General features: G+C 43.0%; 2 protein-coding genes across 7 annotated transcripts in view; one reads left to right on the top strand and one right to left on the bottom strand.

Moving 5' to 3' along the window:
* LOC26535268 (gamma-interferon-inducible-lysosomal thiol reductase) overlaps positions 1 to 18,356 on the top strand; it is a 114,240-nt gene that overhangs the window by 87,241 nt on the left and 8,643 nt on the right. Inside the window, exon 3 of one of the 6 annotated variants that reach the window (XM_043206858.1) lies at positions 4,892 to 5,964. The exons of 4 other annotated variants lie outside the window; for them this stretch is intronic. In XM_043206858.1, coding sequence (XP_043062793.1) covers positions 4,892 to 5,008 — 117 coding nt within the window. In that variant the 3' untranslated portion in view covers positions 5,009 to 5,964. One more of the 6 variants, XM_043206861.1, reaches the window with a different exon arrangement.
* On the bottom strand, positions 8,667 to 17,125 carry LOC120320757. The gene is made up of 2 exons (XM_039371309.1): positions 15,978 to 17,125; positions 8,667 to 9,408 (listed from the first exon to the last, which is right to left on the bottom strand). The coding sequence occupies exons 1-2, from the start codon at positions 16,840 to 16,842 to the stop codon at positions 9,071 to 9,073; spliced, it is 1,203 nt and encodes a 400-aa protein (XP_039227243.1). The 5' UTR covers positions 16,843 to 17,125; the 3' UTR covers positions 8,667 to 9,070.

Below are 18,356 nucleotides of genomic sequence, written 5' to 3'. Positions count from 1 at the left end.
GTTTTCCCAGGTATGTACACAGTATACAGGCATGATCCAGGCGGAGAGGTGGAGTCCTAATTGACTCCCACGTTGGAACTGCATTTTTGAAGACTGGGTCCTCTAAATGCTCCTCCCATTTCGCCTGACTCGCATTGGGCGAAAGGGCATCCAGCGATTTTTTCCGCTAAGCTTATTCCATTTAGCGCATTAATATGAGCGTTGAACTCATCTGACAGTTCACGAAGCATTGAAACCACTCTGGACTGCCCTTATCCCCAAAACCTCAACGACATGCGCCTGAAAATCTAAACGTCGATTAGCAAATGTTTTGTAACAATTCCAAATATATAGCTTAGTTGCCCTTTTCAATGAGAGAGTGGTTTCCAAAGCCGTGTCCTTCAGACAGGATCGTAGGATCGATGCTGTTGCTTCATAATGTTTGTGAGGTCAGGATGACTATCTTTAATCGGAAAATATAAGAAAGATAATTATTAAAGAGGACTTTTGTGACTGCGCTGAATTGCTGGGAGTCAAAGATGAGCTATAACTTTTCTGGGGACTTGCTGCTGCATTGTTAAGAAACGCTAAAGGGGTTAAACTTTTTTATTTATAAGGTGAAAACTTAGAAGCGAAAACAATGGTATTCAATTAGGTGAAGATAAAAGGAACTATGCGCGATGAGCTTTTCTAGAGATGCGCTCTCCCTGCTCCTCGAGCCGGTAGTTCATCGATAGATAATCGATTGTATAAGTGAGCAATCGCCCGTAGATGACGCCCCCAAATTTGGGTGAAGTATTAATCTAACCTGAAAAGAAGAAGTTAATTTGCTATGGGTATCTGCGATCATCGTGCATGTTGACCAATTTTTGTTTTAGCAACTTCAGTATAGCAAAATATTTTGAATAGACATCGCAAAGGCATTTACTTTGGTAGTTTGAATAGAACTAAAAATAACGGACTAGGAATTAACCCCTCAAAGACTGAGCTGGTTCTCTTCACTAGGAAGTATAATATACCAGACTAAGTCCCACCTATCCTCAACAATCGAAGACTTTCCTTCAGTAGCACCGCAAGGTACCTGTGCGTAATACTTGACAGGAAACTAAACTGGAACCTATATAGTAAACTGGATATATACGGCCATTGTCAGACCAATACTACTGTACGGAGTCGTGGTATGGTGGCCGGCTCTGAAAAAGAAATCCAGCTTAAAAATGCTAGCAAAAATGCAAAGAGCTGCATCAGCAGGGCTTTAAACACCACCGCAAACGAAGCCCTAAATGCCATACTCAACCTCCCAAGCCCAGAACTAGCTGGCATGGAACAGGCCACAGTAGCGACAATCAGGCTTTGAGATACCAAACAGTGGAACCCACAAGAAGCGGGTCACTCATGTATCCTAAAAAACATTCAAATGGTCCCCTCCAGGACAGACTACTGCACTCCTACGGAGTACATACAAAAACCTTTCAACACAATCATCCCAGAGAGGGATGATTGGAACTCACAAATACCTTGCCCCCAGAATGCTATATGCTTCTATACGGATGGGTCAAAACAGCTTAGCCTAAGCACCTCGTTCAGACTCCCCGATCATTGCAGCGTCTTCCAGGCTGAAGTGGCAGCAATAAGGTAGGCCCTAAAACACTTAAAATCACTAAAGCCGGAAGGCTCACATGTAAACATTTTCAGTGACAGCCAAGCACCTATCAAATCGATTGGCTCAATATCTAGTCACTCGAAAACAGTATTGAATTCCCGCTCATCTTTACACGAGATGACACAACAATTCATTATCAGCCTTATATGGGTACCCGGACACAGGGACATAGAAGGCAACTCCATCGCAGATGAACTAGCTCGAGAAGTCACTACCGCGCCACTCGTACAAGAGATGGAGGGCATGAGTATGCCTTTAACCACATGTAAACTACTACTTAGGGAAAACCTAAATCAAAACAAGCAGACAATATGGGAAAATACCACACACTGTCGCCTAATACGGCCAAAAATAAGCTTAAAAAGACCGTCAAGACTTCTAAGGTTGCCCAAAGTAAACCTCAACACTGCTATGAGAGTCATCACAGGGCAGTGGTTGATAGTGGTTGAATGCCCCGTATAATGATTTCTGCCGTAGCTGTAAGGACGAAGAAGTTGAAGAATCGGTAGAGCATCTACTATGCCACTGCCCAGCACTGCAAGCGAAAAGACTTGCTCAATTAGGAAGCAGATTCCTGATAGACACGTCCGACCTGTCCGACACCGATCCACATCGGATACAAAAATTCACCAGCGCCTCTGGCTGGGGAAACTGCTAACTTCACACGAACCTCGACGGGCAAAAGGGGAAAACACACACGGTATCACAATGGACCTCTAATGGTCTAAGTGCGTCGGATAACCGACGGCCGGTAAAACCTAACCTAACCTAACCTAATACAAAAATGAAAAAATATCAAAACATTTTTCAAAAGTGTGGGCGTGGCAGCTTTGGGCGGTTTGTGGGCGTAAGAGTGGGCGTGGCAAAAAGTTGTTTGGCAAATCGATAGAAATTTACTAGATCAATACAAAAATATCTAAGCCATTTTAAATGTGTGGGCGTGTCAGTTTTAGGCGGTTTGTGGGCGCTAGAGTGGGCGTGGCAACATTAATCGACAAACTTGTGCTGCGCCTATATCTCTGGTGTCTATATGCTTAATCTCATCATTCAAGCTTTTGTTGTTTCTGAGATCTCAACGTTCATACGGACGAACAGACGGACGGACAGTCAGACGGACAAACGGACGGGCAGACGGACATGGCCAGATCGACTCGGCTATTGATCCTGATCAAGAATATATATATATATATAGACGGGACGTGCGAACCAAACATGAGTTAGTGTTGTATTTCTCTGTGTTTACCCCTGCTTTGGGGTAAGTATATCGGCGTCTTTATGTGTTGGATTTCGAACCCATCGACCATTTCCTCAAACGTCGTAGATGTGAACTGTTTACCATTGTCCGAACGTACCGTTTCAGGGACACCGAACTTGTAAAAAACTTCGTTCACTTCAGTTTGGCGCTTTGGTCTCCTTACACATCTCACAGCCTTGAACGAACTCTCTCACCTGGATGGTCATCCCTTGGCAATAGAAGCGTCGTCGTAGAATCTCCAGTGTCTTTGCCATCCCACCATGGGCAGACGTCTAAGTGAGCACGATCTACCAAGCTGTGGGTCAAGTTTTGCAGAATCCTCAGTTTCCATTCCGCTTCCTTTAGCTCATCACTTAGGCTTGGGTTTCCGCTGCGCTTAAATATAAGCCCGTTGTCGACTTTGAGGTTTTGTAAGTTCTTTCTCGACATCTTGCACTTACTCCTGATAGTCTTCGGCAGCAAATTTGGTTTTTTCAAACCCCAATAAATTTATTGGATCTTTCAGGATTTCCTCTACGCATCGTGACAGGGTATCGGCGCTTCCCGTTCGATGCTTAAATGGTTCCCTTGTAGCTGAAACGAACATCTGATCGATCTTTCATTGCCATCAGCCACTTCAGACTAGCGTGATCGGTGATGCACGTGAACGGCATACCTTGCAGGTTCGGCCGAAACATCCGAATGGCTAGAATGGCTGCCAGGCACTACTACTCCGTGACAGTGTAGTTGACCTGGTGTTTATTCATCTTGGCCGAGAAGAACGCGATCGGCTGCTTCTCGCCGTCCTGGTTCCGTGATCGGTGATGCACGTGAACGGCAAGACAAGACTTTGTGTTTTTAATTTTTTTTGATGCCTCGGAGAGTGGTACTGCCAGTGTAGCGAAGTTTTTCACGAAGCGCCGATACCATCCCGATGTACCAAGGAAGGCTCGTTCTTCCTTCATGGACCTCGGGTATGGCATCCTCTGAGTCGTCGAAACTCGCCCGGGGTCCATGCGCAGCAGTCCCCCTCCAACTTGAACATGAGGTACGTTAACGCTTTAAAGCCAAACTTGGATTTCTTCAGGCCGATTGTTAACCCAGCTGATTTCAGGCTCTGGGCTACGAGCAGCAGGTTATTCAAATGCGTCTGGAAATTGGGAGCCAGAATTAAAAGGTCATCCAGATTAACAAAAACATTGGACCTCAGCTCATCTGGTATTACCCGGTCCATCAGCAGGACCAAGCGTTGGACTGCTTCCGAATGGAATCATCCGGAACTGATATAAGGGTCTCCCAAGAACAGTAAACGCCGTGTTTTCCTTGCTCTTGTTATCCAATTCGATTTGCGAAAACACAAACATAAGATGCACACTGGAGATATAATGCGTCTGGTTGATCATGGAGAGGATAACATCGACGCTGGGTAGAGGGTATGCGTCCTTCCCCGTCAGAGCGTTCAGCTTACGGGCGTTCAGATAAAACCTGTCTTTCCCTGGATTGGACACCACTGTTGTGGGATTGCTCCACGGACTCTTTGCTATCCTCCCAACGTCAGCATCTTGTCCACTCCATCACTAACCACCGTTTGCTACGTTGGAGACATGGGATAGAATCGATCCTTGAAGACTCGGATTTCTTCGACTAGCTCAATGGAATGTCTTTTCACTCTAGACACTCCTAGGTCATTTGCCTGACATTGATTTCTGCTGCTTCATTCATTGACCTCGGTCTAGGATCTCCAGATCCGATGCGCTTTACGGCAGCCACCACCTCGCGTCTTTTAGATCCTCTGCTCTTAAAGCGGTCTTTCGTCTTTTAAACCTTCCTCGAAACTAGCCGCATGCCGCTCATTTGGTGTTCCGTGAAGACTCGATTCCGCCCCTCTAAATAGCGACGGATGCGACTGTACTTCTTTCGCTGGCAATAATCTTATCTCAGACTTTTAACTACTTAATCCTGTCTCCACGATTGCTTTATAGGATTTGTGACTGGCGAATCTCTCCCGCTTTCAGGATCTTCCGCAAAGTTCCAGCATCCTTCTCTTACTGCGGGTCGGGGTCTGGTGCGGATCACTTCCACCTCAAGAACTTCGGGCTCGTCGTCTTCACTTTGGACATGCTCGCATATGAAGCACTCAACGCACTCCCCCGTAAGTCATCTACGCTAAACAACAACTTCTTCGCGTTATCGATTCGCGCTTTTCTGTCCCTCAATCTTTTCTTAACAACCTTTACAAATTGGCGTTGGTTTTTTTTTAGGCGTAAGGCGAGTTGGCTGCATAGAATGGATGTATTCATCCGCTCTTTTTCCCTGCTGTTGCTCGCGCTTAAGGAGCTCGTGCTTCCGTTCGTGCACCGTCTGGTGGCCACAAAATCGTTCCATAAGAGCCCTGCGCAACTCCACCCAGCTATCCACTTTGGACTGGCAAACGTGAAACCAATACCACTCCTTCGCTCTTCCCGATAGAAGGACATGGAAGCCTCATACCACGGACACCGGTGCTGCTGCTGGAACTACAGTCGAAAAAAAAAATCCTCCACGGAATTTCGGTCGTCCTCGCCATCAAACGTTATCTTCCAGCGGTCTACATGGAAGACACGGAGTCCGTCATTGACTCCGGCGTTGCCATATCGTCTCTGGTCGTCCTTAATCTCCGCGGTCTTTAGTCCACCGCGACCGCGCAACGTAGTCGCCTCTACCGGCCTTATTCCGGTTTGTCGGTCCCTTTGCTCCCAACTTCCCGAGGGTTAAGAACTGGTGGCCGATGCCGCTATTGTGACCTGGCCCTATCGTCATCGACTCCAACTGCAACAGTTATAACTATTAATATTGTGATTTCACCATTCACTTTCGTGCTGTTTAATATTCTGTTATATATTTAGATCTTTTAAATTTTATATTTATTGTTTCTTGGCTTAATTGTAACTGTCCAAGTTACGGAGTTTGGACTGTCACCCGCTCTTCACCACAGAGTCTCCAAGGAGTCTCCGCTGCGCTTGGGAGAGCCTAACTAATTAGAATAAGCAGCAGTGTGAAAACTAATTTCGCCAAATAAAGATACGCCCGGTCGCGCCCGCGCAATTACGAAAAGTCTAGTGTTCGCTGTTCTTCGAGTGTCTCTATTTCAGCATTTTTGGAAAATTCCAGGACAGCAGCCCCCCTAGAACACATTATTTTTGATCCATTCAAGCCAGATCACTTGGATTTTCAAGTTTGTCCACCAGCGAACAAATTACAAGATAAGTACGAAATTTCCATTAATTTTATTTGCCGGTCTGCAGCAAAAGGAAAATCCAATTTCGTTCAATTTGCTGTAAGATTTATTGTCAAATCTAACGGATTTCTCCGACAAAAGGCTATTAAAGAAAAGTACTTACTCATTCTCACGGGCGCCACCATATTACCCACCGTTCTCCTTTCACCCTCATTCGTGAAAATTTCTAAGTCCAAATTTCCGAATATATTTAAATATTCATCCAGTCCGAAAAGTGCAAAATTCCAAATGTGAAAAAGTGAAAATAATTTGTGCCAAGTTCAGTGAAAATTTCTAAGTCCAAAGCTCTGCCAAAAGTGGCAAAAATTCTGTTGTCGTTTCACTGTGTCCAACGCAAGCCAAATTCTTTTCGCAACACATTTTTGCTTTAACTCCGCAGTCCACTTAATACAATTCGCTTTGCTATCGAAGAATACAACAACGAAACAAACAACACATACCCTCTGGCCATTCCAAATAAAATATTAATTAAACATTTACCCGCCAGTTCCATATATATATTACATCAACATATACTACATCCATATATATTACATATAATACATCAACATATACTACATCCATATACATTGCATATATTACATCTAAATATACTAAATCCATATATATTACATATATTACATCAACATATATTATATCCACATGTATTACCGAAATACATTGCGCATATGATCTGCATTCCTTTTAAACATATACCAAAGTTTAAATTGTTTCCCGTCGGCAAATCCAAACCACAAATAAAATTTATTCCAAGTGCCGACGCGGAAAAGGCGTTTTGTTTTCCATCAATTTTTTCCGTAAATTTCCAAATTAATTTCCGAGCAATAAATTAAAAGCGTTTTTTTCTCTTTTTTTAACAAAAAAAAATTTCAATATTTATTAAATTATTTTTTAAATTTTCAAAAAAAAAATTTAAAAAAAAACTACAAGACAATAATTTTTTTTTTTCATCCATAAATAAATAATACGACCGCCAAATATAAGTCGTTCGCCCGACAAATATTTTTTCCTGTATTGCTTTGATATTAATTTGTGTTTGTTATAGAAATACTTACAACGCGGAGAAAAGACTCCAATTCCACCATTCCATTTTCTCCGTTTCCAGTTGTAAAAAAAACATAACATTTTCTACGTTCTAATAAACATTTTAGTCCACCGTGTTCCACATTCCAAGTGCTCCACCGTAAATCAGGTGGACCTAATTACCATAAATCACAGGTTATTTATACAATTCGCTGTTTACTCCGAGTCACCTGTCCAGTTAGTCGAAACTACGTCGTTTCCATTTCGTAAATTTTACACAACTTTCTCACCCATTACATCCTGTACGGTCTTTTTCCGCTGCTTTATACCGTTCACGGCGGCAAGCTTAAATTTATTAAGTGCATTCTAAGGAATCTGTCTACATTTTCAAAAGTGTGACCGGGCTCCAAAACCGCTTCCCTTCCATTTCGTATTTCTTCGACTATGCCCATCGTGGACGATGTCCGCTGACAAACCCTGGTCTATTTTTTCACCACAAGGGCCCAAGAGTCCAAGAATCCCAAGCATTTCGGTTAAAACGCCTGCGCAGATTTCCGACGACTGTGCTACTCCATCCAAAGCCACAGTACAGCGCACAGCTAAAAATATGACTGCTTCCGATCTAGCGCTAGCCACATTCATTTCGGTTTCTGGCCGCTTAAGCGAATTTGAGATTAACACTCCGGAATCCGCAGCTCCAACCTCACGATGCTTAGCGTCCGTCGCGACCAAGTCCGAACCCTATGGGACAAGGTTGAAAAGGAATTCGACTTCTGCTCAGAGTGCCTTGTGTCAGCAGGCAACATGCCTATTCTCAGGGCTAAATACAGTTATTGCCATTCAGTCTATGAAAGGTGTGTTGCCCAGCTCGTTGATAAAATCGAGCAGGGCACACCTTCCTCGCAGAACGTCATCGAACCCTAGAGGCATTCGATGATATTAGACCGCCCGTACCAAGTCAGTCGCACTCCAAAGCGATGAACTAAAGTGGGCCCTCTAGAAAACTAAATTCCTATGAGACGAAAGTGGCTCCAAAATCGAAAAGTTGCGACTTGAGCAACAAGGAAAACCATCCTGTCCGTGTATGTCCGCGTTTTCTCCAAATGTCGGTTGACGACCGGTCAGCCTACATTAAACGGAAGCAGTTATGCTTAAACTGCTTTGCAAAGGGACATCAGGTTCGTGAGTGCAAAAGCACACACAATTGTTTTACTTGCCGTGGCCGGCATCACTCGTTGTTGCACAAAAACAAGCTCTTTTCCTGCAAGGCCAATTTCCGCTAATCAGGCCAATTTCGTTCCAAATGAGCAAGCCGGTGTTCAAAATTATTTCGACACGGGCTCAAGAGCTATCCTTCTTGGCACTGCCATAATCAATATTTCCCATCTTGGCACTAACTTTAAAGCACGAGTTAAGTCGTGGTCCGGTTTAAGTTGTGATATATTCCTGAAGTTTAAGCTTTGATGTAAAGAATAATAATAACCTTCTGGTTCTGCTTCTCGATCAAGAGTGATTTTGTATTTCATTTCAGTTTTATATGTTGGCTACAATTCGAGTGCTGTTTTGTTTACGCTGCATTCTTGGGCGGATGCCCCGACTCCAGTCCGCGGGTTCGGCGGAATCCTTTGTTGGCGATCTGCTGCTGCCCCTGTTCCGGGTTGAGTGCCTTTAGTTTAGGCTTTTACCCGTGGGGGTTTCGGGGGAGGTGAGGGCAAGCTTATGCCGTCACCGATAACTCCTCCCCCCTCAAGACGGAACGAAGGCCACAACGAAGGTATGGCTGGAGTTCCGGTGGCTGGCAGGGAAGTAGTTGCGTAGATAATCTTGTTTTTTCTCCAGATCCATGCGGCGATTGCTAGTACGATAGAGCTTGCGATCAATATATATATCGTTGTTAAGTGGTTTTCGTTATATCCATCTGCCATCTATCGGTCATTATGACGGTGGCGTCGGCATATTTCGTACCGTTGATGGTGATGGAGCAACTGTCGTGATTTATAATAAACGACCCGCTCAAACTTTTGCTCGGTATACAATCGGAGGTCATATTAACGTCTCTTGCGTTGAGGATAACCAGGAGTCCTTCTATGGGGCTGTAGATCCGTGTCTGGGTTATGGTTTCCACTACGGTACATGTCGCTGTCTTGTTGGCTAGCAGGTTATGGATGCATTCCGGGTTGTCGGGGTCGGTGGGGGTTTCGCAAACTGATAAATCATTAACTCTAATACAATTTGTGTTTAGTGTTTTAAGTTCTAATTTCCGTCCCGTTGAACGGTATGGTTACAATTTGGTACAGTGTATAATTATTTGGAGACAAAATTGGTATTTTAATTTCAAAAACAATTGTTTTCTTTTCTGTGCTAGTTTCGAGTGATAGTAGGTTGTAAACTTCGTAGTCTGCCTTTATCTTAACGTTTTGATCTGTTAATGACATTTTGATTTTTTGTATCTCAGCATTATCTAAGATGTATTTGGGAACAATATTGAGTTTTGCGAATAATAGGCTTTCTGCTATACCTGCCAAATGTGTGTAGAGAAGATCTAAGTTAATATTGATTCTAGTCAAAAATATATTCACTTCTGCATTTTGGAGTCCTGTATCTATTTCCTTAGATATCCTATTCTGATTAAAATTGATGAAATTATTTATGACCTCCTGCTCTTTGTTTATGTGGTCTGTGATTTCAATGAACCTTATTAATGTTTCGTTCTGAAATTGCGCGGTATTTTCCGCGTTCCTCCCCAATTGTTTTAATTCGGAATTAATTTTTTCCTCGTCAGTGGCATCCATGTTGCCGCTGATCGTTTTGATTATTGTCCCTAGTCCGTTAATGAGTCCTCTCCTAGGTCTGCTATTACTTTCGCTAGGTAGTTGTGAAGTTAATTTCTGTTCTATCTGATTAAGTTTCCTAAGTAATAGTGTTCTTATTTCGACGATGTTCGGCAGGTCCGGCAGGTTCGTAATTAATTCGTGTAATTTGTCGGTAGTAACTTCGTATTCTTCCAGGTGGATCAGGTGTTTGATTGTCATAAATGATGTTAATGGTCGGGCCGTTCCCATGTTGAGCTTAATGAGGGTTTGCTCCTCACCTAGTCTATTTATTTCTAGTAGCTGGCTGTTGACTAACGTCAGCCTGTAAAGAGGAGAATTCCGAGGTGGTCAGTTTTTAATTTTATGGGTTTGTAGGTAACGAGATTTTCCTAATTTTCTGTTTATGTATTTTCTGCTTTTTAATTGTTCGCACGGTGACCCCATTATCTCGAGAAATTTTATGTTTGCTAAACCTGGGAGTAATTTTGTTCCTTCTGTTTTCCTTACGGAAGACCGAGCTTCCGACAGACAGAGTAAGGGGGTATTCCCTAGCTTCATTTAGTTTGCTTATCCGTTTACCGGCTGTTACTTCTAGGTGTGTTTTGACGACTGGATAGAGCTTACTCTGATACTCATGAAGCCTGCTTAAGAAGTCATGTTCGTTGTTGAACTTGACTGTTTTTTCGAACACATGGGTGCGGCCACTAAAGAGTTCGAACGGTGTTAGGTTCGTGCTCGAGTGTATAGCGTTATTGTATGTTATTATTGCCTCCGACATAATTTCCTCGTGATCTAGATCTAGGTTCATTTCCCTCTTCGTGAGGATGATTCGATAGATTTCTGTTAAGGTCGAATGGAGCCTTTCAACTACCGAGTTACTACTAGACTGCTGGAAGGAAGTCACATGCACTTCAATGTCATATTGTCCCAGGAAGTCGGTAAAAACCCGCAAATTCGGCTCCTTGGTCAAAGATTACCTTTTTAGGTACGCCGAATTGGCAGAAGAAATTTTTGAATGCCTTGGTGACACTTATGGAGTTCCTATTAGGTAATGGAAACGCCTGTGCGAATCTGGAAAATTTGTCTATGATTGTCAGGTTGTAGGTCTTGTTGATAGTATAGATGTCTGTATGTAGAATGTCTAGTGGTCTGCTTGGGATTTCGGGCAATTGGTAAGGCGGTTTATGCGGGTGCCTATCATATTTGAGGGTGAGGCAGATCTCGCAATTCCGAATTGCTTGTGTGATGAGGCTTTTCAGATGGGGCGCGTAAATTTCCCTTTTTAGGAGGGTGTACATCTCGTCCACCCCCCGATGGTTATTATTTGTGTGGCCTGTCTTAATAATCGATTCTATTTCGTTGCTTGAGGGTTCCTTAAGGAACGTTAAGCACCTGAGGATTTTATAAAGGTTGGTTCCAGCGAAATATTTGAAATAAGATTCTTGTATTACTCCGAAAATTTCGTCGGTTGCGAACACGGCTACGGTTTTATTGGGTTTTAGCAAAGTTTTTAAGATATCCGTAACAATCTCTAAGTTAAAGAGAGGTTCGGATATCTGTCTCCTAATTTGGTTTCTGCATGGGGCATAGGTTGTGCGTGATGGGTCTGGTGAGATTGTAAAGGTGGCCTGTAATCTAAAGACGTTAAGTGGACTCGGGGATATCGGGATTGCTCCCGGGTCGTTTGGTACCGAGACATTCACATGGGTATTCGGTTCTACCCTGCTCAGTGCATCTGCGACGACGTTTTGGGAACCCTTTTCGTGTTCCAATTCGTAATCGTATTCGCTTAAGGCATTCCTCCAGCGAATGAGTTTTGCGTTCTGGCCATTAAAATTTTTAAGGCCTAATAAGGGTTTGTGGTCAGTAACTAGTTTGAATTTCCGGCCGTAGAGGTACGGTCGGAAGTACTTTACTGCCCAGACGATTCCCAGCATTTCTTTTCTACCGTTGAGTAACGGGTTTCGGCTTCGTTAAGGGTCCTGCTCGCGAAGCAGATTGGTCTGCCGCAGGATTTTGGTCCTTGTGACAGCACTGCTCCCAATGCGACGTTACTCGCGTCTGTTAAGGGCGTTAAGGTGAAGGGCATGGTGAAGTCTGGGTGCTTCAAAATGGGGTCGTTTATAAGGAGAGTTTTGCAAAATTCGAAGGCTTCGCGGAATTCGTTGTCGATTATTACCGACTTCCCTCCTTTTAGTTGTCTGGTTAGTGGTTTAGTAATTCGCGCGAAGTCTTTTACAAATTTCCTGTAATAGCCTATAAGTCCCAGGAAAGACTTAATTTGCCGACGGGTCTTGGGACAGGGAAATCCTTTTATAGCTATTATTTTATTAGGGTTTGGTTTGATACTCTCCTGGGTGACCACGTGACCCAGGAAGTCTATTTCTTTTCGTAGGAAGTTCGACTTGGTGATTTGAATTTTTAGATTGGCCGTACGGAGTTTTGTGAAGACTACTTCGATATCCCCCAAATGTTTTTCTTGGGTACTACCCAGACAGGTGCGCCCCAAGGTGAGTGGCTATTTCGGATTATATCCTCTTCTAGCATCTTTTTTATTTGGCTCCGTACCTCCTCTTTATGGATGTAAGGATACCTGTATGTTTTCACGTGTACCGGTATATTGTCTGTTGTTGGTATACAGTGTTTGACGGCATTCGAAAAGGTGAGAGTCTCCTTTTCATCGTAGAACAGCTCCCGGAACTTGTTGCAGACGAGGAGGAGTCCCTTTTTCTCTTCCGAGTTTAGGTGTTCCGTCCGGATGTGGTCGATTGGTTGTTTGCATTTTTCATTGGTGTTGGGCCCCAGTGTCATGCTGTAGATTTGGTTGTATTCGTCTTCATTATACGGTGTAACTTCTATTGGTTGGTCTAAGCAGAGTGTCCGTTCGTCGTGAGAGTTGTTAGTTACCTCAAAGTAACTGTGTCCGTCGATAGCTGTGTAGAGGCCCCCCGTGATGGTAAGGTTGTTACTAATACCCACTGCATTGACGGAAAAATGTCCCTTGTTAATGTCTACAGGCAGTCTGACGCGAGATCTGCTGTGGGGTGGAATGTGCAATTCCTGTGTACCCCTGTTAGTTCGTGTTATTATTGGAATTGAGGCAGATTGTGTCTTGAGGGTTAAATTCTCAGTATCAATCATTGCCTTATTTTGAGTTAGGAAGTCTATACTGAGGAGCCCGTTGAAAAAGGGGTGGAATTTGAAGAGCAGGAGGTTCATGACTCCTTGCTCCTCGAACTCCCTCGGTATAGGTAGTGTCGTTGCTTTTCTTAGTGTATAGCTGTCCAAGACAGTGGTTATTTTTACGTCCTGGTCAAGTGTCCGCGTCAATTCTTGGGGAATAATGTCCGGGTCGATAAATGAGTAAGATGACCCGGTGTCAATAAGGAATTTCAGGAGTTTGGGGGGGTCAAAAAGAGTTAGTGTTACATAGGGAAGGGCAGAGCCAGGAGTTTTGTTACTTAAGTAACCGACTTGTCGGTCGAGGCTCCTTGTTGAAAATTTACGCTGTCATCAATATTATTGAAGTTGGCGGGGGCCATTTGGGGGGATCTGTTACGCCGACCCGAGTTATTTGATTGCGGGTCGCGTGATCCATCCCTGGAGTTGTTACGCCCCCTATTACTGTAGTTCCGGGACTCCTCTTGTCGGAAAGGGTTATTACTCCTATAGTCCTGCCTATAATTGTTCGAGGGGTAATTGCGGTTACGCTCAAAGCGTCCGCCTGATCTATTTTGATAAGACCTGTTACGGTCGAAGCTGTTATTATAGTTGTTATCCCTATTTTGTCTTTGGTACATGAAACTTTGTTCCACCTGGCACCATTCGTGGGCTTGCTCAATGGTCGACGGCCCTTTAGCCCGAATGACTGTCCTGAGCGGGTCGCGGAGCCCGACTAAAAAGGCATTTAGGCAAATGCCATCATAGAGGGCTCTTTTTGATTCCGCACTGATCCCCTGTTCTGAATTAGTTGGCAGTGTAAGTAGTTCGCTCCTGAGCCTGGTAATTTCGTAAAATAGCTTCCCGAAGGAGAGACTGTTGGTTGGTTCTGTATTTCAGATATTAGTATGGGTTCCGTCTTTTTGCATTTGACATGCGTTTTAGGTTGTCGCGAATACTATCCCATTCCAGCTTAGTATCCAGCATATTTAAAGTTTCGTCCGCTTTTCCTATTATCTTGTTTCAATCGATAAAAAGTAATCTAATAAAGCCGCCGAGCCAAGTGCTTCAAATACAATGTTTTCAAGTGCTTTTTTTTAGTTTTCATCTCCTTTTGACTTTAAGATTTAATTGTTTGTTTAATTTTTGTGTGGTCCGATGCGCAAAAGAATTTAACTCCAGCATAATTCAAGGGGTCGGCCGTCAATTGTGGTTGTTAAGGCCCAGGAGGGGAATGGGGGGTGCCCCCTTCAGTCGCCGTCGGTTTCCGCACTCGGGTTTCAGATTTCTCGGGAGTCAAGAACCGCGGCTGGCTTGAGCGGCACCACTTCCCCTCTCCTTGGCTGGCACAAAACGGAATGATCGGCCGTGATTATAAACACACATACACATTAATTTGGTGGCGGGGCATTTGCATTTGCCTATCCGCAGTATGACAATTTAGATATTTTGTGCACGATGCACCAGCGGTCATCAGCGATTGATGCCCGCTTAAATATGTTTTGTCTGGTATATATTCGTTTCAATTGTAATATTTGGGGTTTATTTCCCTTACTTTTTGTGGCACTGTATATAACCTAACGTACATATTTAAATGCGCGATGCATCTAAGCGGCAATCAGCGATTGAAGCCGTTTAATATGTGTCGTTTGGTGATGCACAATTTTAGTTGTAATATTTGCGGTTTATTTCCCTTAATTTCCTGCACCGTATGTGACGTTTACATATTTAAATGCGCGATGCATTCAAGCGGCAATCAGCGATTGAAGCCGTTTAATATGTTTCGCCTGGTGGTGCACATGTTTAGTTGTAATATATGGGTTTATTCCCATAATTTTTTTGCACTGTATGTGACGTTTACATATTTAAATGCGCGATGCATTCAAGCGGCAATCAGCGATTGAAGCGCTTTTTTTTATATGTTTCGTTTGGTGGTGCACAATTTTAGTTGTAGTATATGGGTTTATTCCCCTAATTTTTGCACTGTGTGTAACGTTTACATATCTAAATGCGCGATGCATTTAAGCGGCAATCAGCGATTGAAGCCGTTTGATATGTGTCATTTTTCATTTCTTTTTGTGGTTGTTTTTTTTTTTTTTTTTTTTTGCCTTGGTGTCGGGTTGTCTTATGCGCATGGAATTCTTAATTTTGATAGTTGCACTGTTACATCTCATTTTAGATTTCTTTAAATACTTCGCACTCATTTATTCGGGTCACTTGGCCACGTCCGCTTACCCGCATTACACTAATATGGTTAGTATTCCTACGATCTCCATTCCTTGTTTCCTTGTTTTCCGCTATGCTTCCTTGTGGTTCTTCTTTTTCGGCTGCGCCAGTTAAGTCGTGGTCCGGTTTAATCTGTGATATATTCCTGAAGTTTAAGCTTTGATGTAAAGAATAATAACAACCTTCTGGTTCTGCTTCTCGATCAAGAGTGATTTTGTATTTCATTTCAGTTTTATATGTTGGCTACAATTCGAATGGTTTTAACGTCGTTGGTTTTCGTTATATCCATCTGCCATCTATCGGTCATTGTGACGGTGGCGTCGGCATATTTCGTACCGTTGATGGTGATGGAGCAACTGTCGTGATTTATAATAAACGACCCGCTCAAACTTTTGCTCGGTATACAATCGGAGGTCATATTAACGTCTCTTGCGTTGAGGATAACCAGGAGTCCTTCTATGGGGCTGTAGATCCGTGTCTGGGTTATGGTTTCCACTACGGTACATGTCGCTGTCTTGTTGGCTAGCAGGTTATGGATGCATTCCGGGTTGTCGGGGTCGGTGGGGGTTTCGCAAACTGATAAATCATTAACTCTAATACAATTTGTGTTTAGTGTTTTAAGTTCTATTCTATCCTCTAAAATAAATTTTGGTAGGTTTACAATTTCCGTCCCGTTGAACGGTATGGTTACAATTTGGTACAGTGTATAATTATTTGGAGACAAAATTGGTATTTTAATTTCAAAAACAATTGTTTTCTTTTCTGTGCTAGTTTCGAGTGATAGTAGGTTGTAAACTTCGTAGTCCTCCTTTATCTTAACGTTTTGATCTGTTAATGACATTTTGATTTTTTGTATCTCAGCATTATCTAAGATGTATTTGGGAACAATATTGAGTTTTGCGAATAATAGGCTTTCTGCTATACCTGCCAAATGTGTGTAGAGAAGATCTAAGTTAATATTGATTCTAGTCAAAAATATATTCAATTCTGCTTTTTTGAGTCCTGTATCTATTTCCTTAGATATCCTATTCTGATTAAAATTGATGAAATTATTTATGACCTCCTGCTCTTTGTTTATGTGGTCTGTGATTTCCATGAACCTTATTAATGTTTCGTTCTGAAATTGCGCGGTATTTTCCGCGTTCCTCCCCAATTGTTTTAATTCGGAAATAATTTTTTCCTCGTCAGTGGCATCCATGTTGCCGCTGATCGTTTTGATTATTGTCCCTAGTCCGTTAATGAGTCCTCTCCTAGGTCTGCTATTACTTTCGCTAGGTAGTTGTGAAGTTAATTTCTGTTCTACCTGATTAAGTTTCCTAAGTAATAGTGTTCTTATTTCGACGATGTTCGGCAGGTCCGGCAGGTTCGTAATTAATTCGTGTAATTTGTCGGTAGTAACTTCGTATTCTTCCAGGTGGATCAGGTGTTTGATTGTCATAAATGATGTTATTGTCCGGGCCGTTCCCATGTTGAGCTTAATGAGGGTTTGCTCCTCACCTAGTCTATTTATTTCTAGTCGCTGGCTGTTGACTAACGTCAGCCTGTAAAGAGGAGAATTCCGAGGTGGTCAGTTTATAATTTTATGGGTTTGTAGGTAACGAGATTTTCCTAATTTTCTGTTTATGTATTTTCTGCTTTTTAATTGTTCGCACGGTGACCCCATTATCTCGAGAAATTTTATGTTTGCTAAACCTGGGAGTAATTTTGTTCCTTCTGTTTTCCTTACGGAAGGCCGAGCTTCCGACAGACAGAGTAAGGGGGTCTTCCCTAGCTTCATTTAGTTTGTTTATCCGTTTACCGGCTGTTACTTCTGGGTGTGTTTTGACGACTGGATAGAGCTTACTCTGATACTCATGAAGCCTGCTTAAGAAGTCATGTTCGTTGTTGAACTTGACTGTTTTTTCGAACACATGGGTGCGGCCACTAAAGAGTTCGAACGGTGTTAGGCTCGTGCTCGAGTGTATAGCGTTATTGTATGTTATTATTGCCTCCGACATAATTTCCTCGTGATCTAGATCTAGGTTCATTTCCCTCCTCTTCGTGAGGATGATTCGATAGATTTCTGTTAAGGTCGAATGGAGCCTTTCAACTACCGAGTTACTACTAGACTGCTGGAAGGAAGTCACATGCACTTCAATGTCATATTGTCCCAGGAAGTCGGTAAAAACGTTACCCGCAAATTCGGCTCCTTGGTCAAAGATTACCTTTTTAGGTACGCCGAATTGGCAGAAGAAATTTTTGAATGCCTTGGTGACACTTATGGAGTTCCTATTAGGTAATGGAAACGCCTGTGCGAATCTGGAAAATTTGTCTATGATTGTCAGGTTGTAGGTCTTGTTGATAGTATAGATGTCCGTATGTAGAATGTCTAGTGGTCTGCTTGGGATTTCGGGCAATTGGTAAGGCGGTTTCTGCGGGTGCCTATCATATTTGAGGGTATTCGGTTCTACCCTGCTCAGTGCATCTGCGACGACGTTTTGGGAACCCTTTTCGTGTTCCAATACGTAATCGTTTTCGCTTAAGGCATCCCTCCAGCGAATGAGTTTTGCGTTCTGGCCATTAAAATTTTTGAGGCCTAATAAGGGTTTGTGGTCAGTAACTAGTTTGAGTTTCCGGCCGTAGAGGTATGGTCGGAAGTACTTTACTGCCCAGACGATTCCCAGCATTGCTTTTTCTACCGTTGAGTAACGGGTTTCGGCTTCGTTAAGGGTCCTGCTCGCGAAGCAGATTGGTCAGTCGCAGGATTTTGGTCCTTGTGACAGCACTGCTCCCAATGCGACGTTACTCGCGTCTGTTAAGGGCGTTAAGGTGAAGGGCATGGTGAAGTCTGGGTGCTTCAAAATGGGGTCGTTTATAAGGAGAGTTTTGCAAAATTCGAAGGCTTCGCGGAATTCGTTGTCGATTATTACCGACTTCCCTCCTTTTAGTTGTCTGGTTAGTGGTTTAGTAATTCGCGCGAAGTCTTTTACAAATTTCCTGTAA

This window comes from Drosophila yakuba, chromosome 2L (assembly GCF_016746365.2).
Source record: "Drosophila yakuba strain Tai18E2 chromosome 2L, Prin_Dyak_Tai18E2_2.1, whole genome shotgun sequence".
Classification (NCBI taxonomy): domain Eukaryota; kingdom Metazoa; phylum Arthropoda; class Insecta; order Diptera; family Drosophilidae; genus Drosophila; species Drosophila yakuba.
Note: the sequence above shows the minus strand (reverse complement) of the source record. Positions and strands in the feature narration are given on the sequence as shown.

What these genes read in the sequence shown, in the direction of transcription:
- LOC120320757 (XM_039371309.1), bottom strand. Translation starts at nt 16,842, where the DNA reads ATGGGAACGGCCCGGACAATAACATCATTTATGACAATCAAACACCTG. An exon ending in ACTTAAAACACTAAACACAA is followed by an intron (nt 9,409 to 15,977) that starts ATTGTATTAGAG and finishes CACTAAACACAA; the next exon opens with ATTGTATTAGAGTTAATGAT.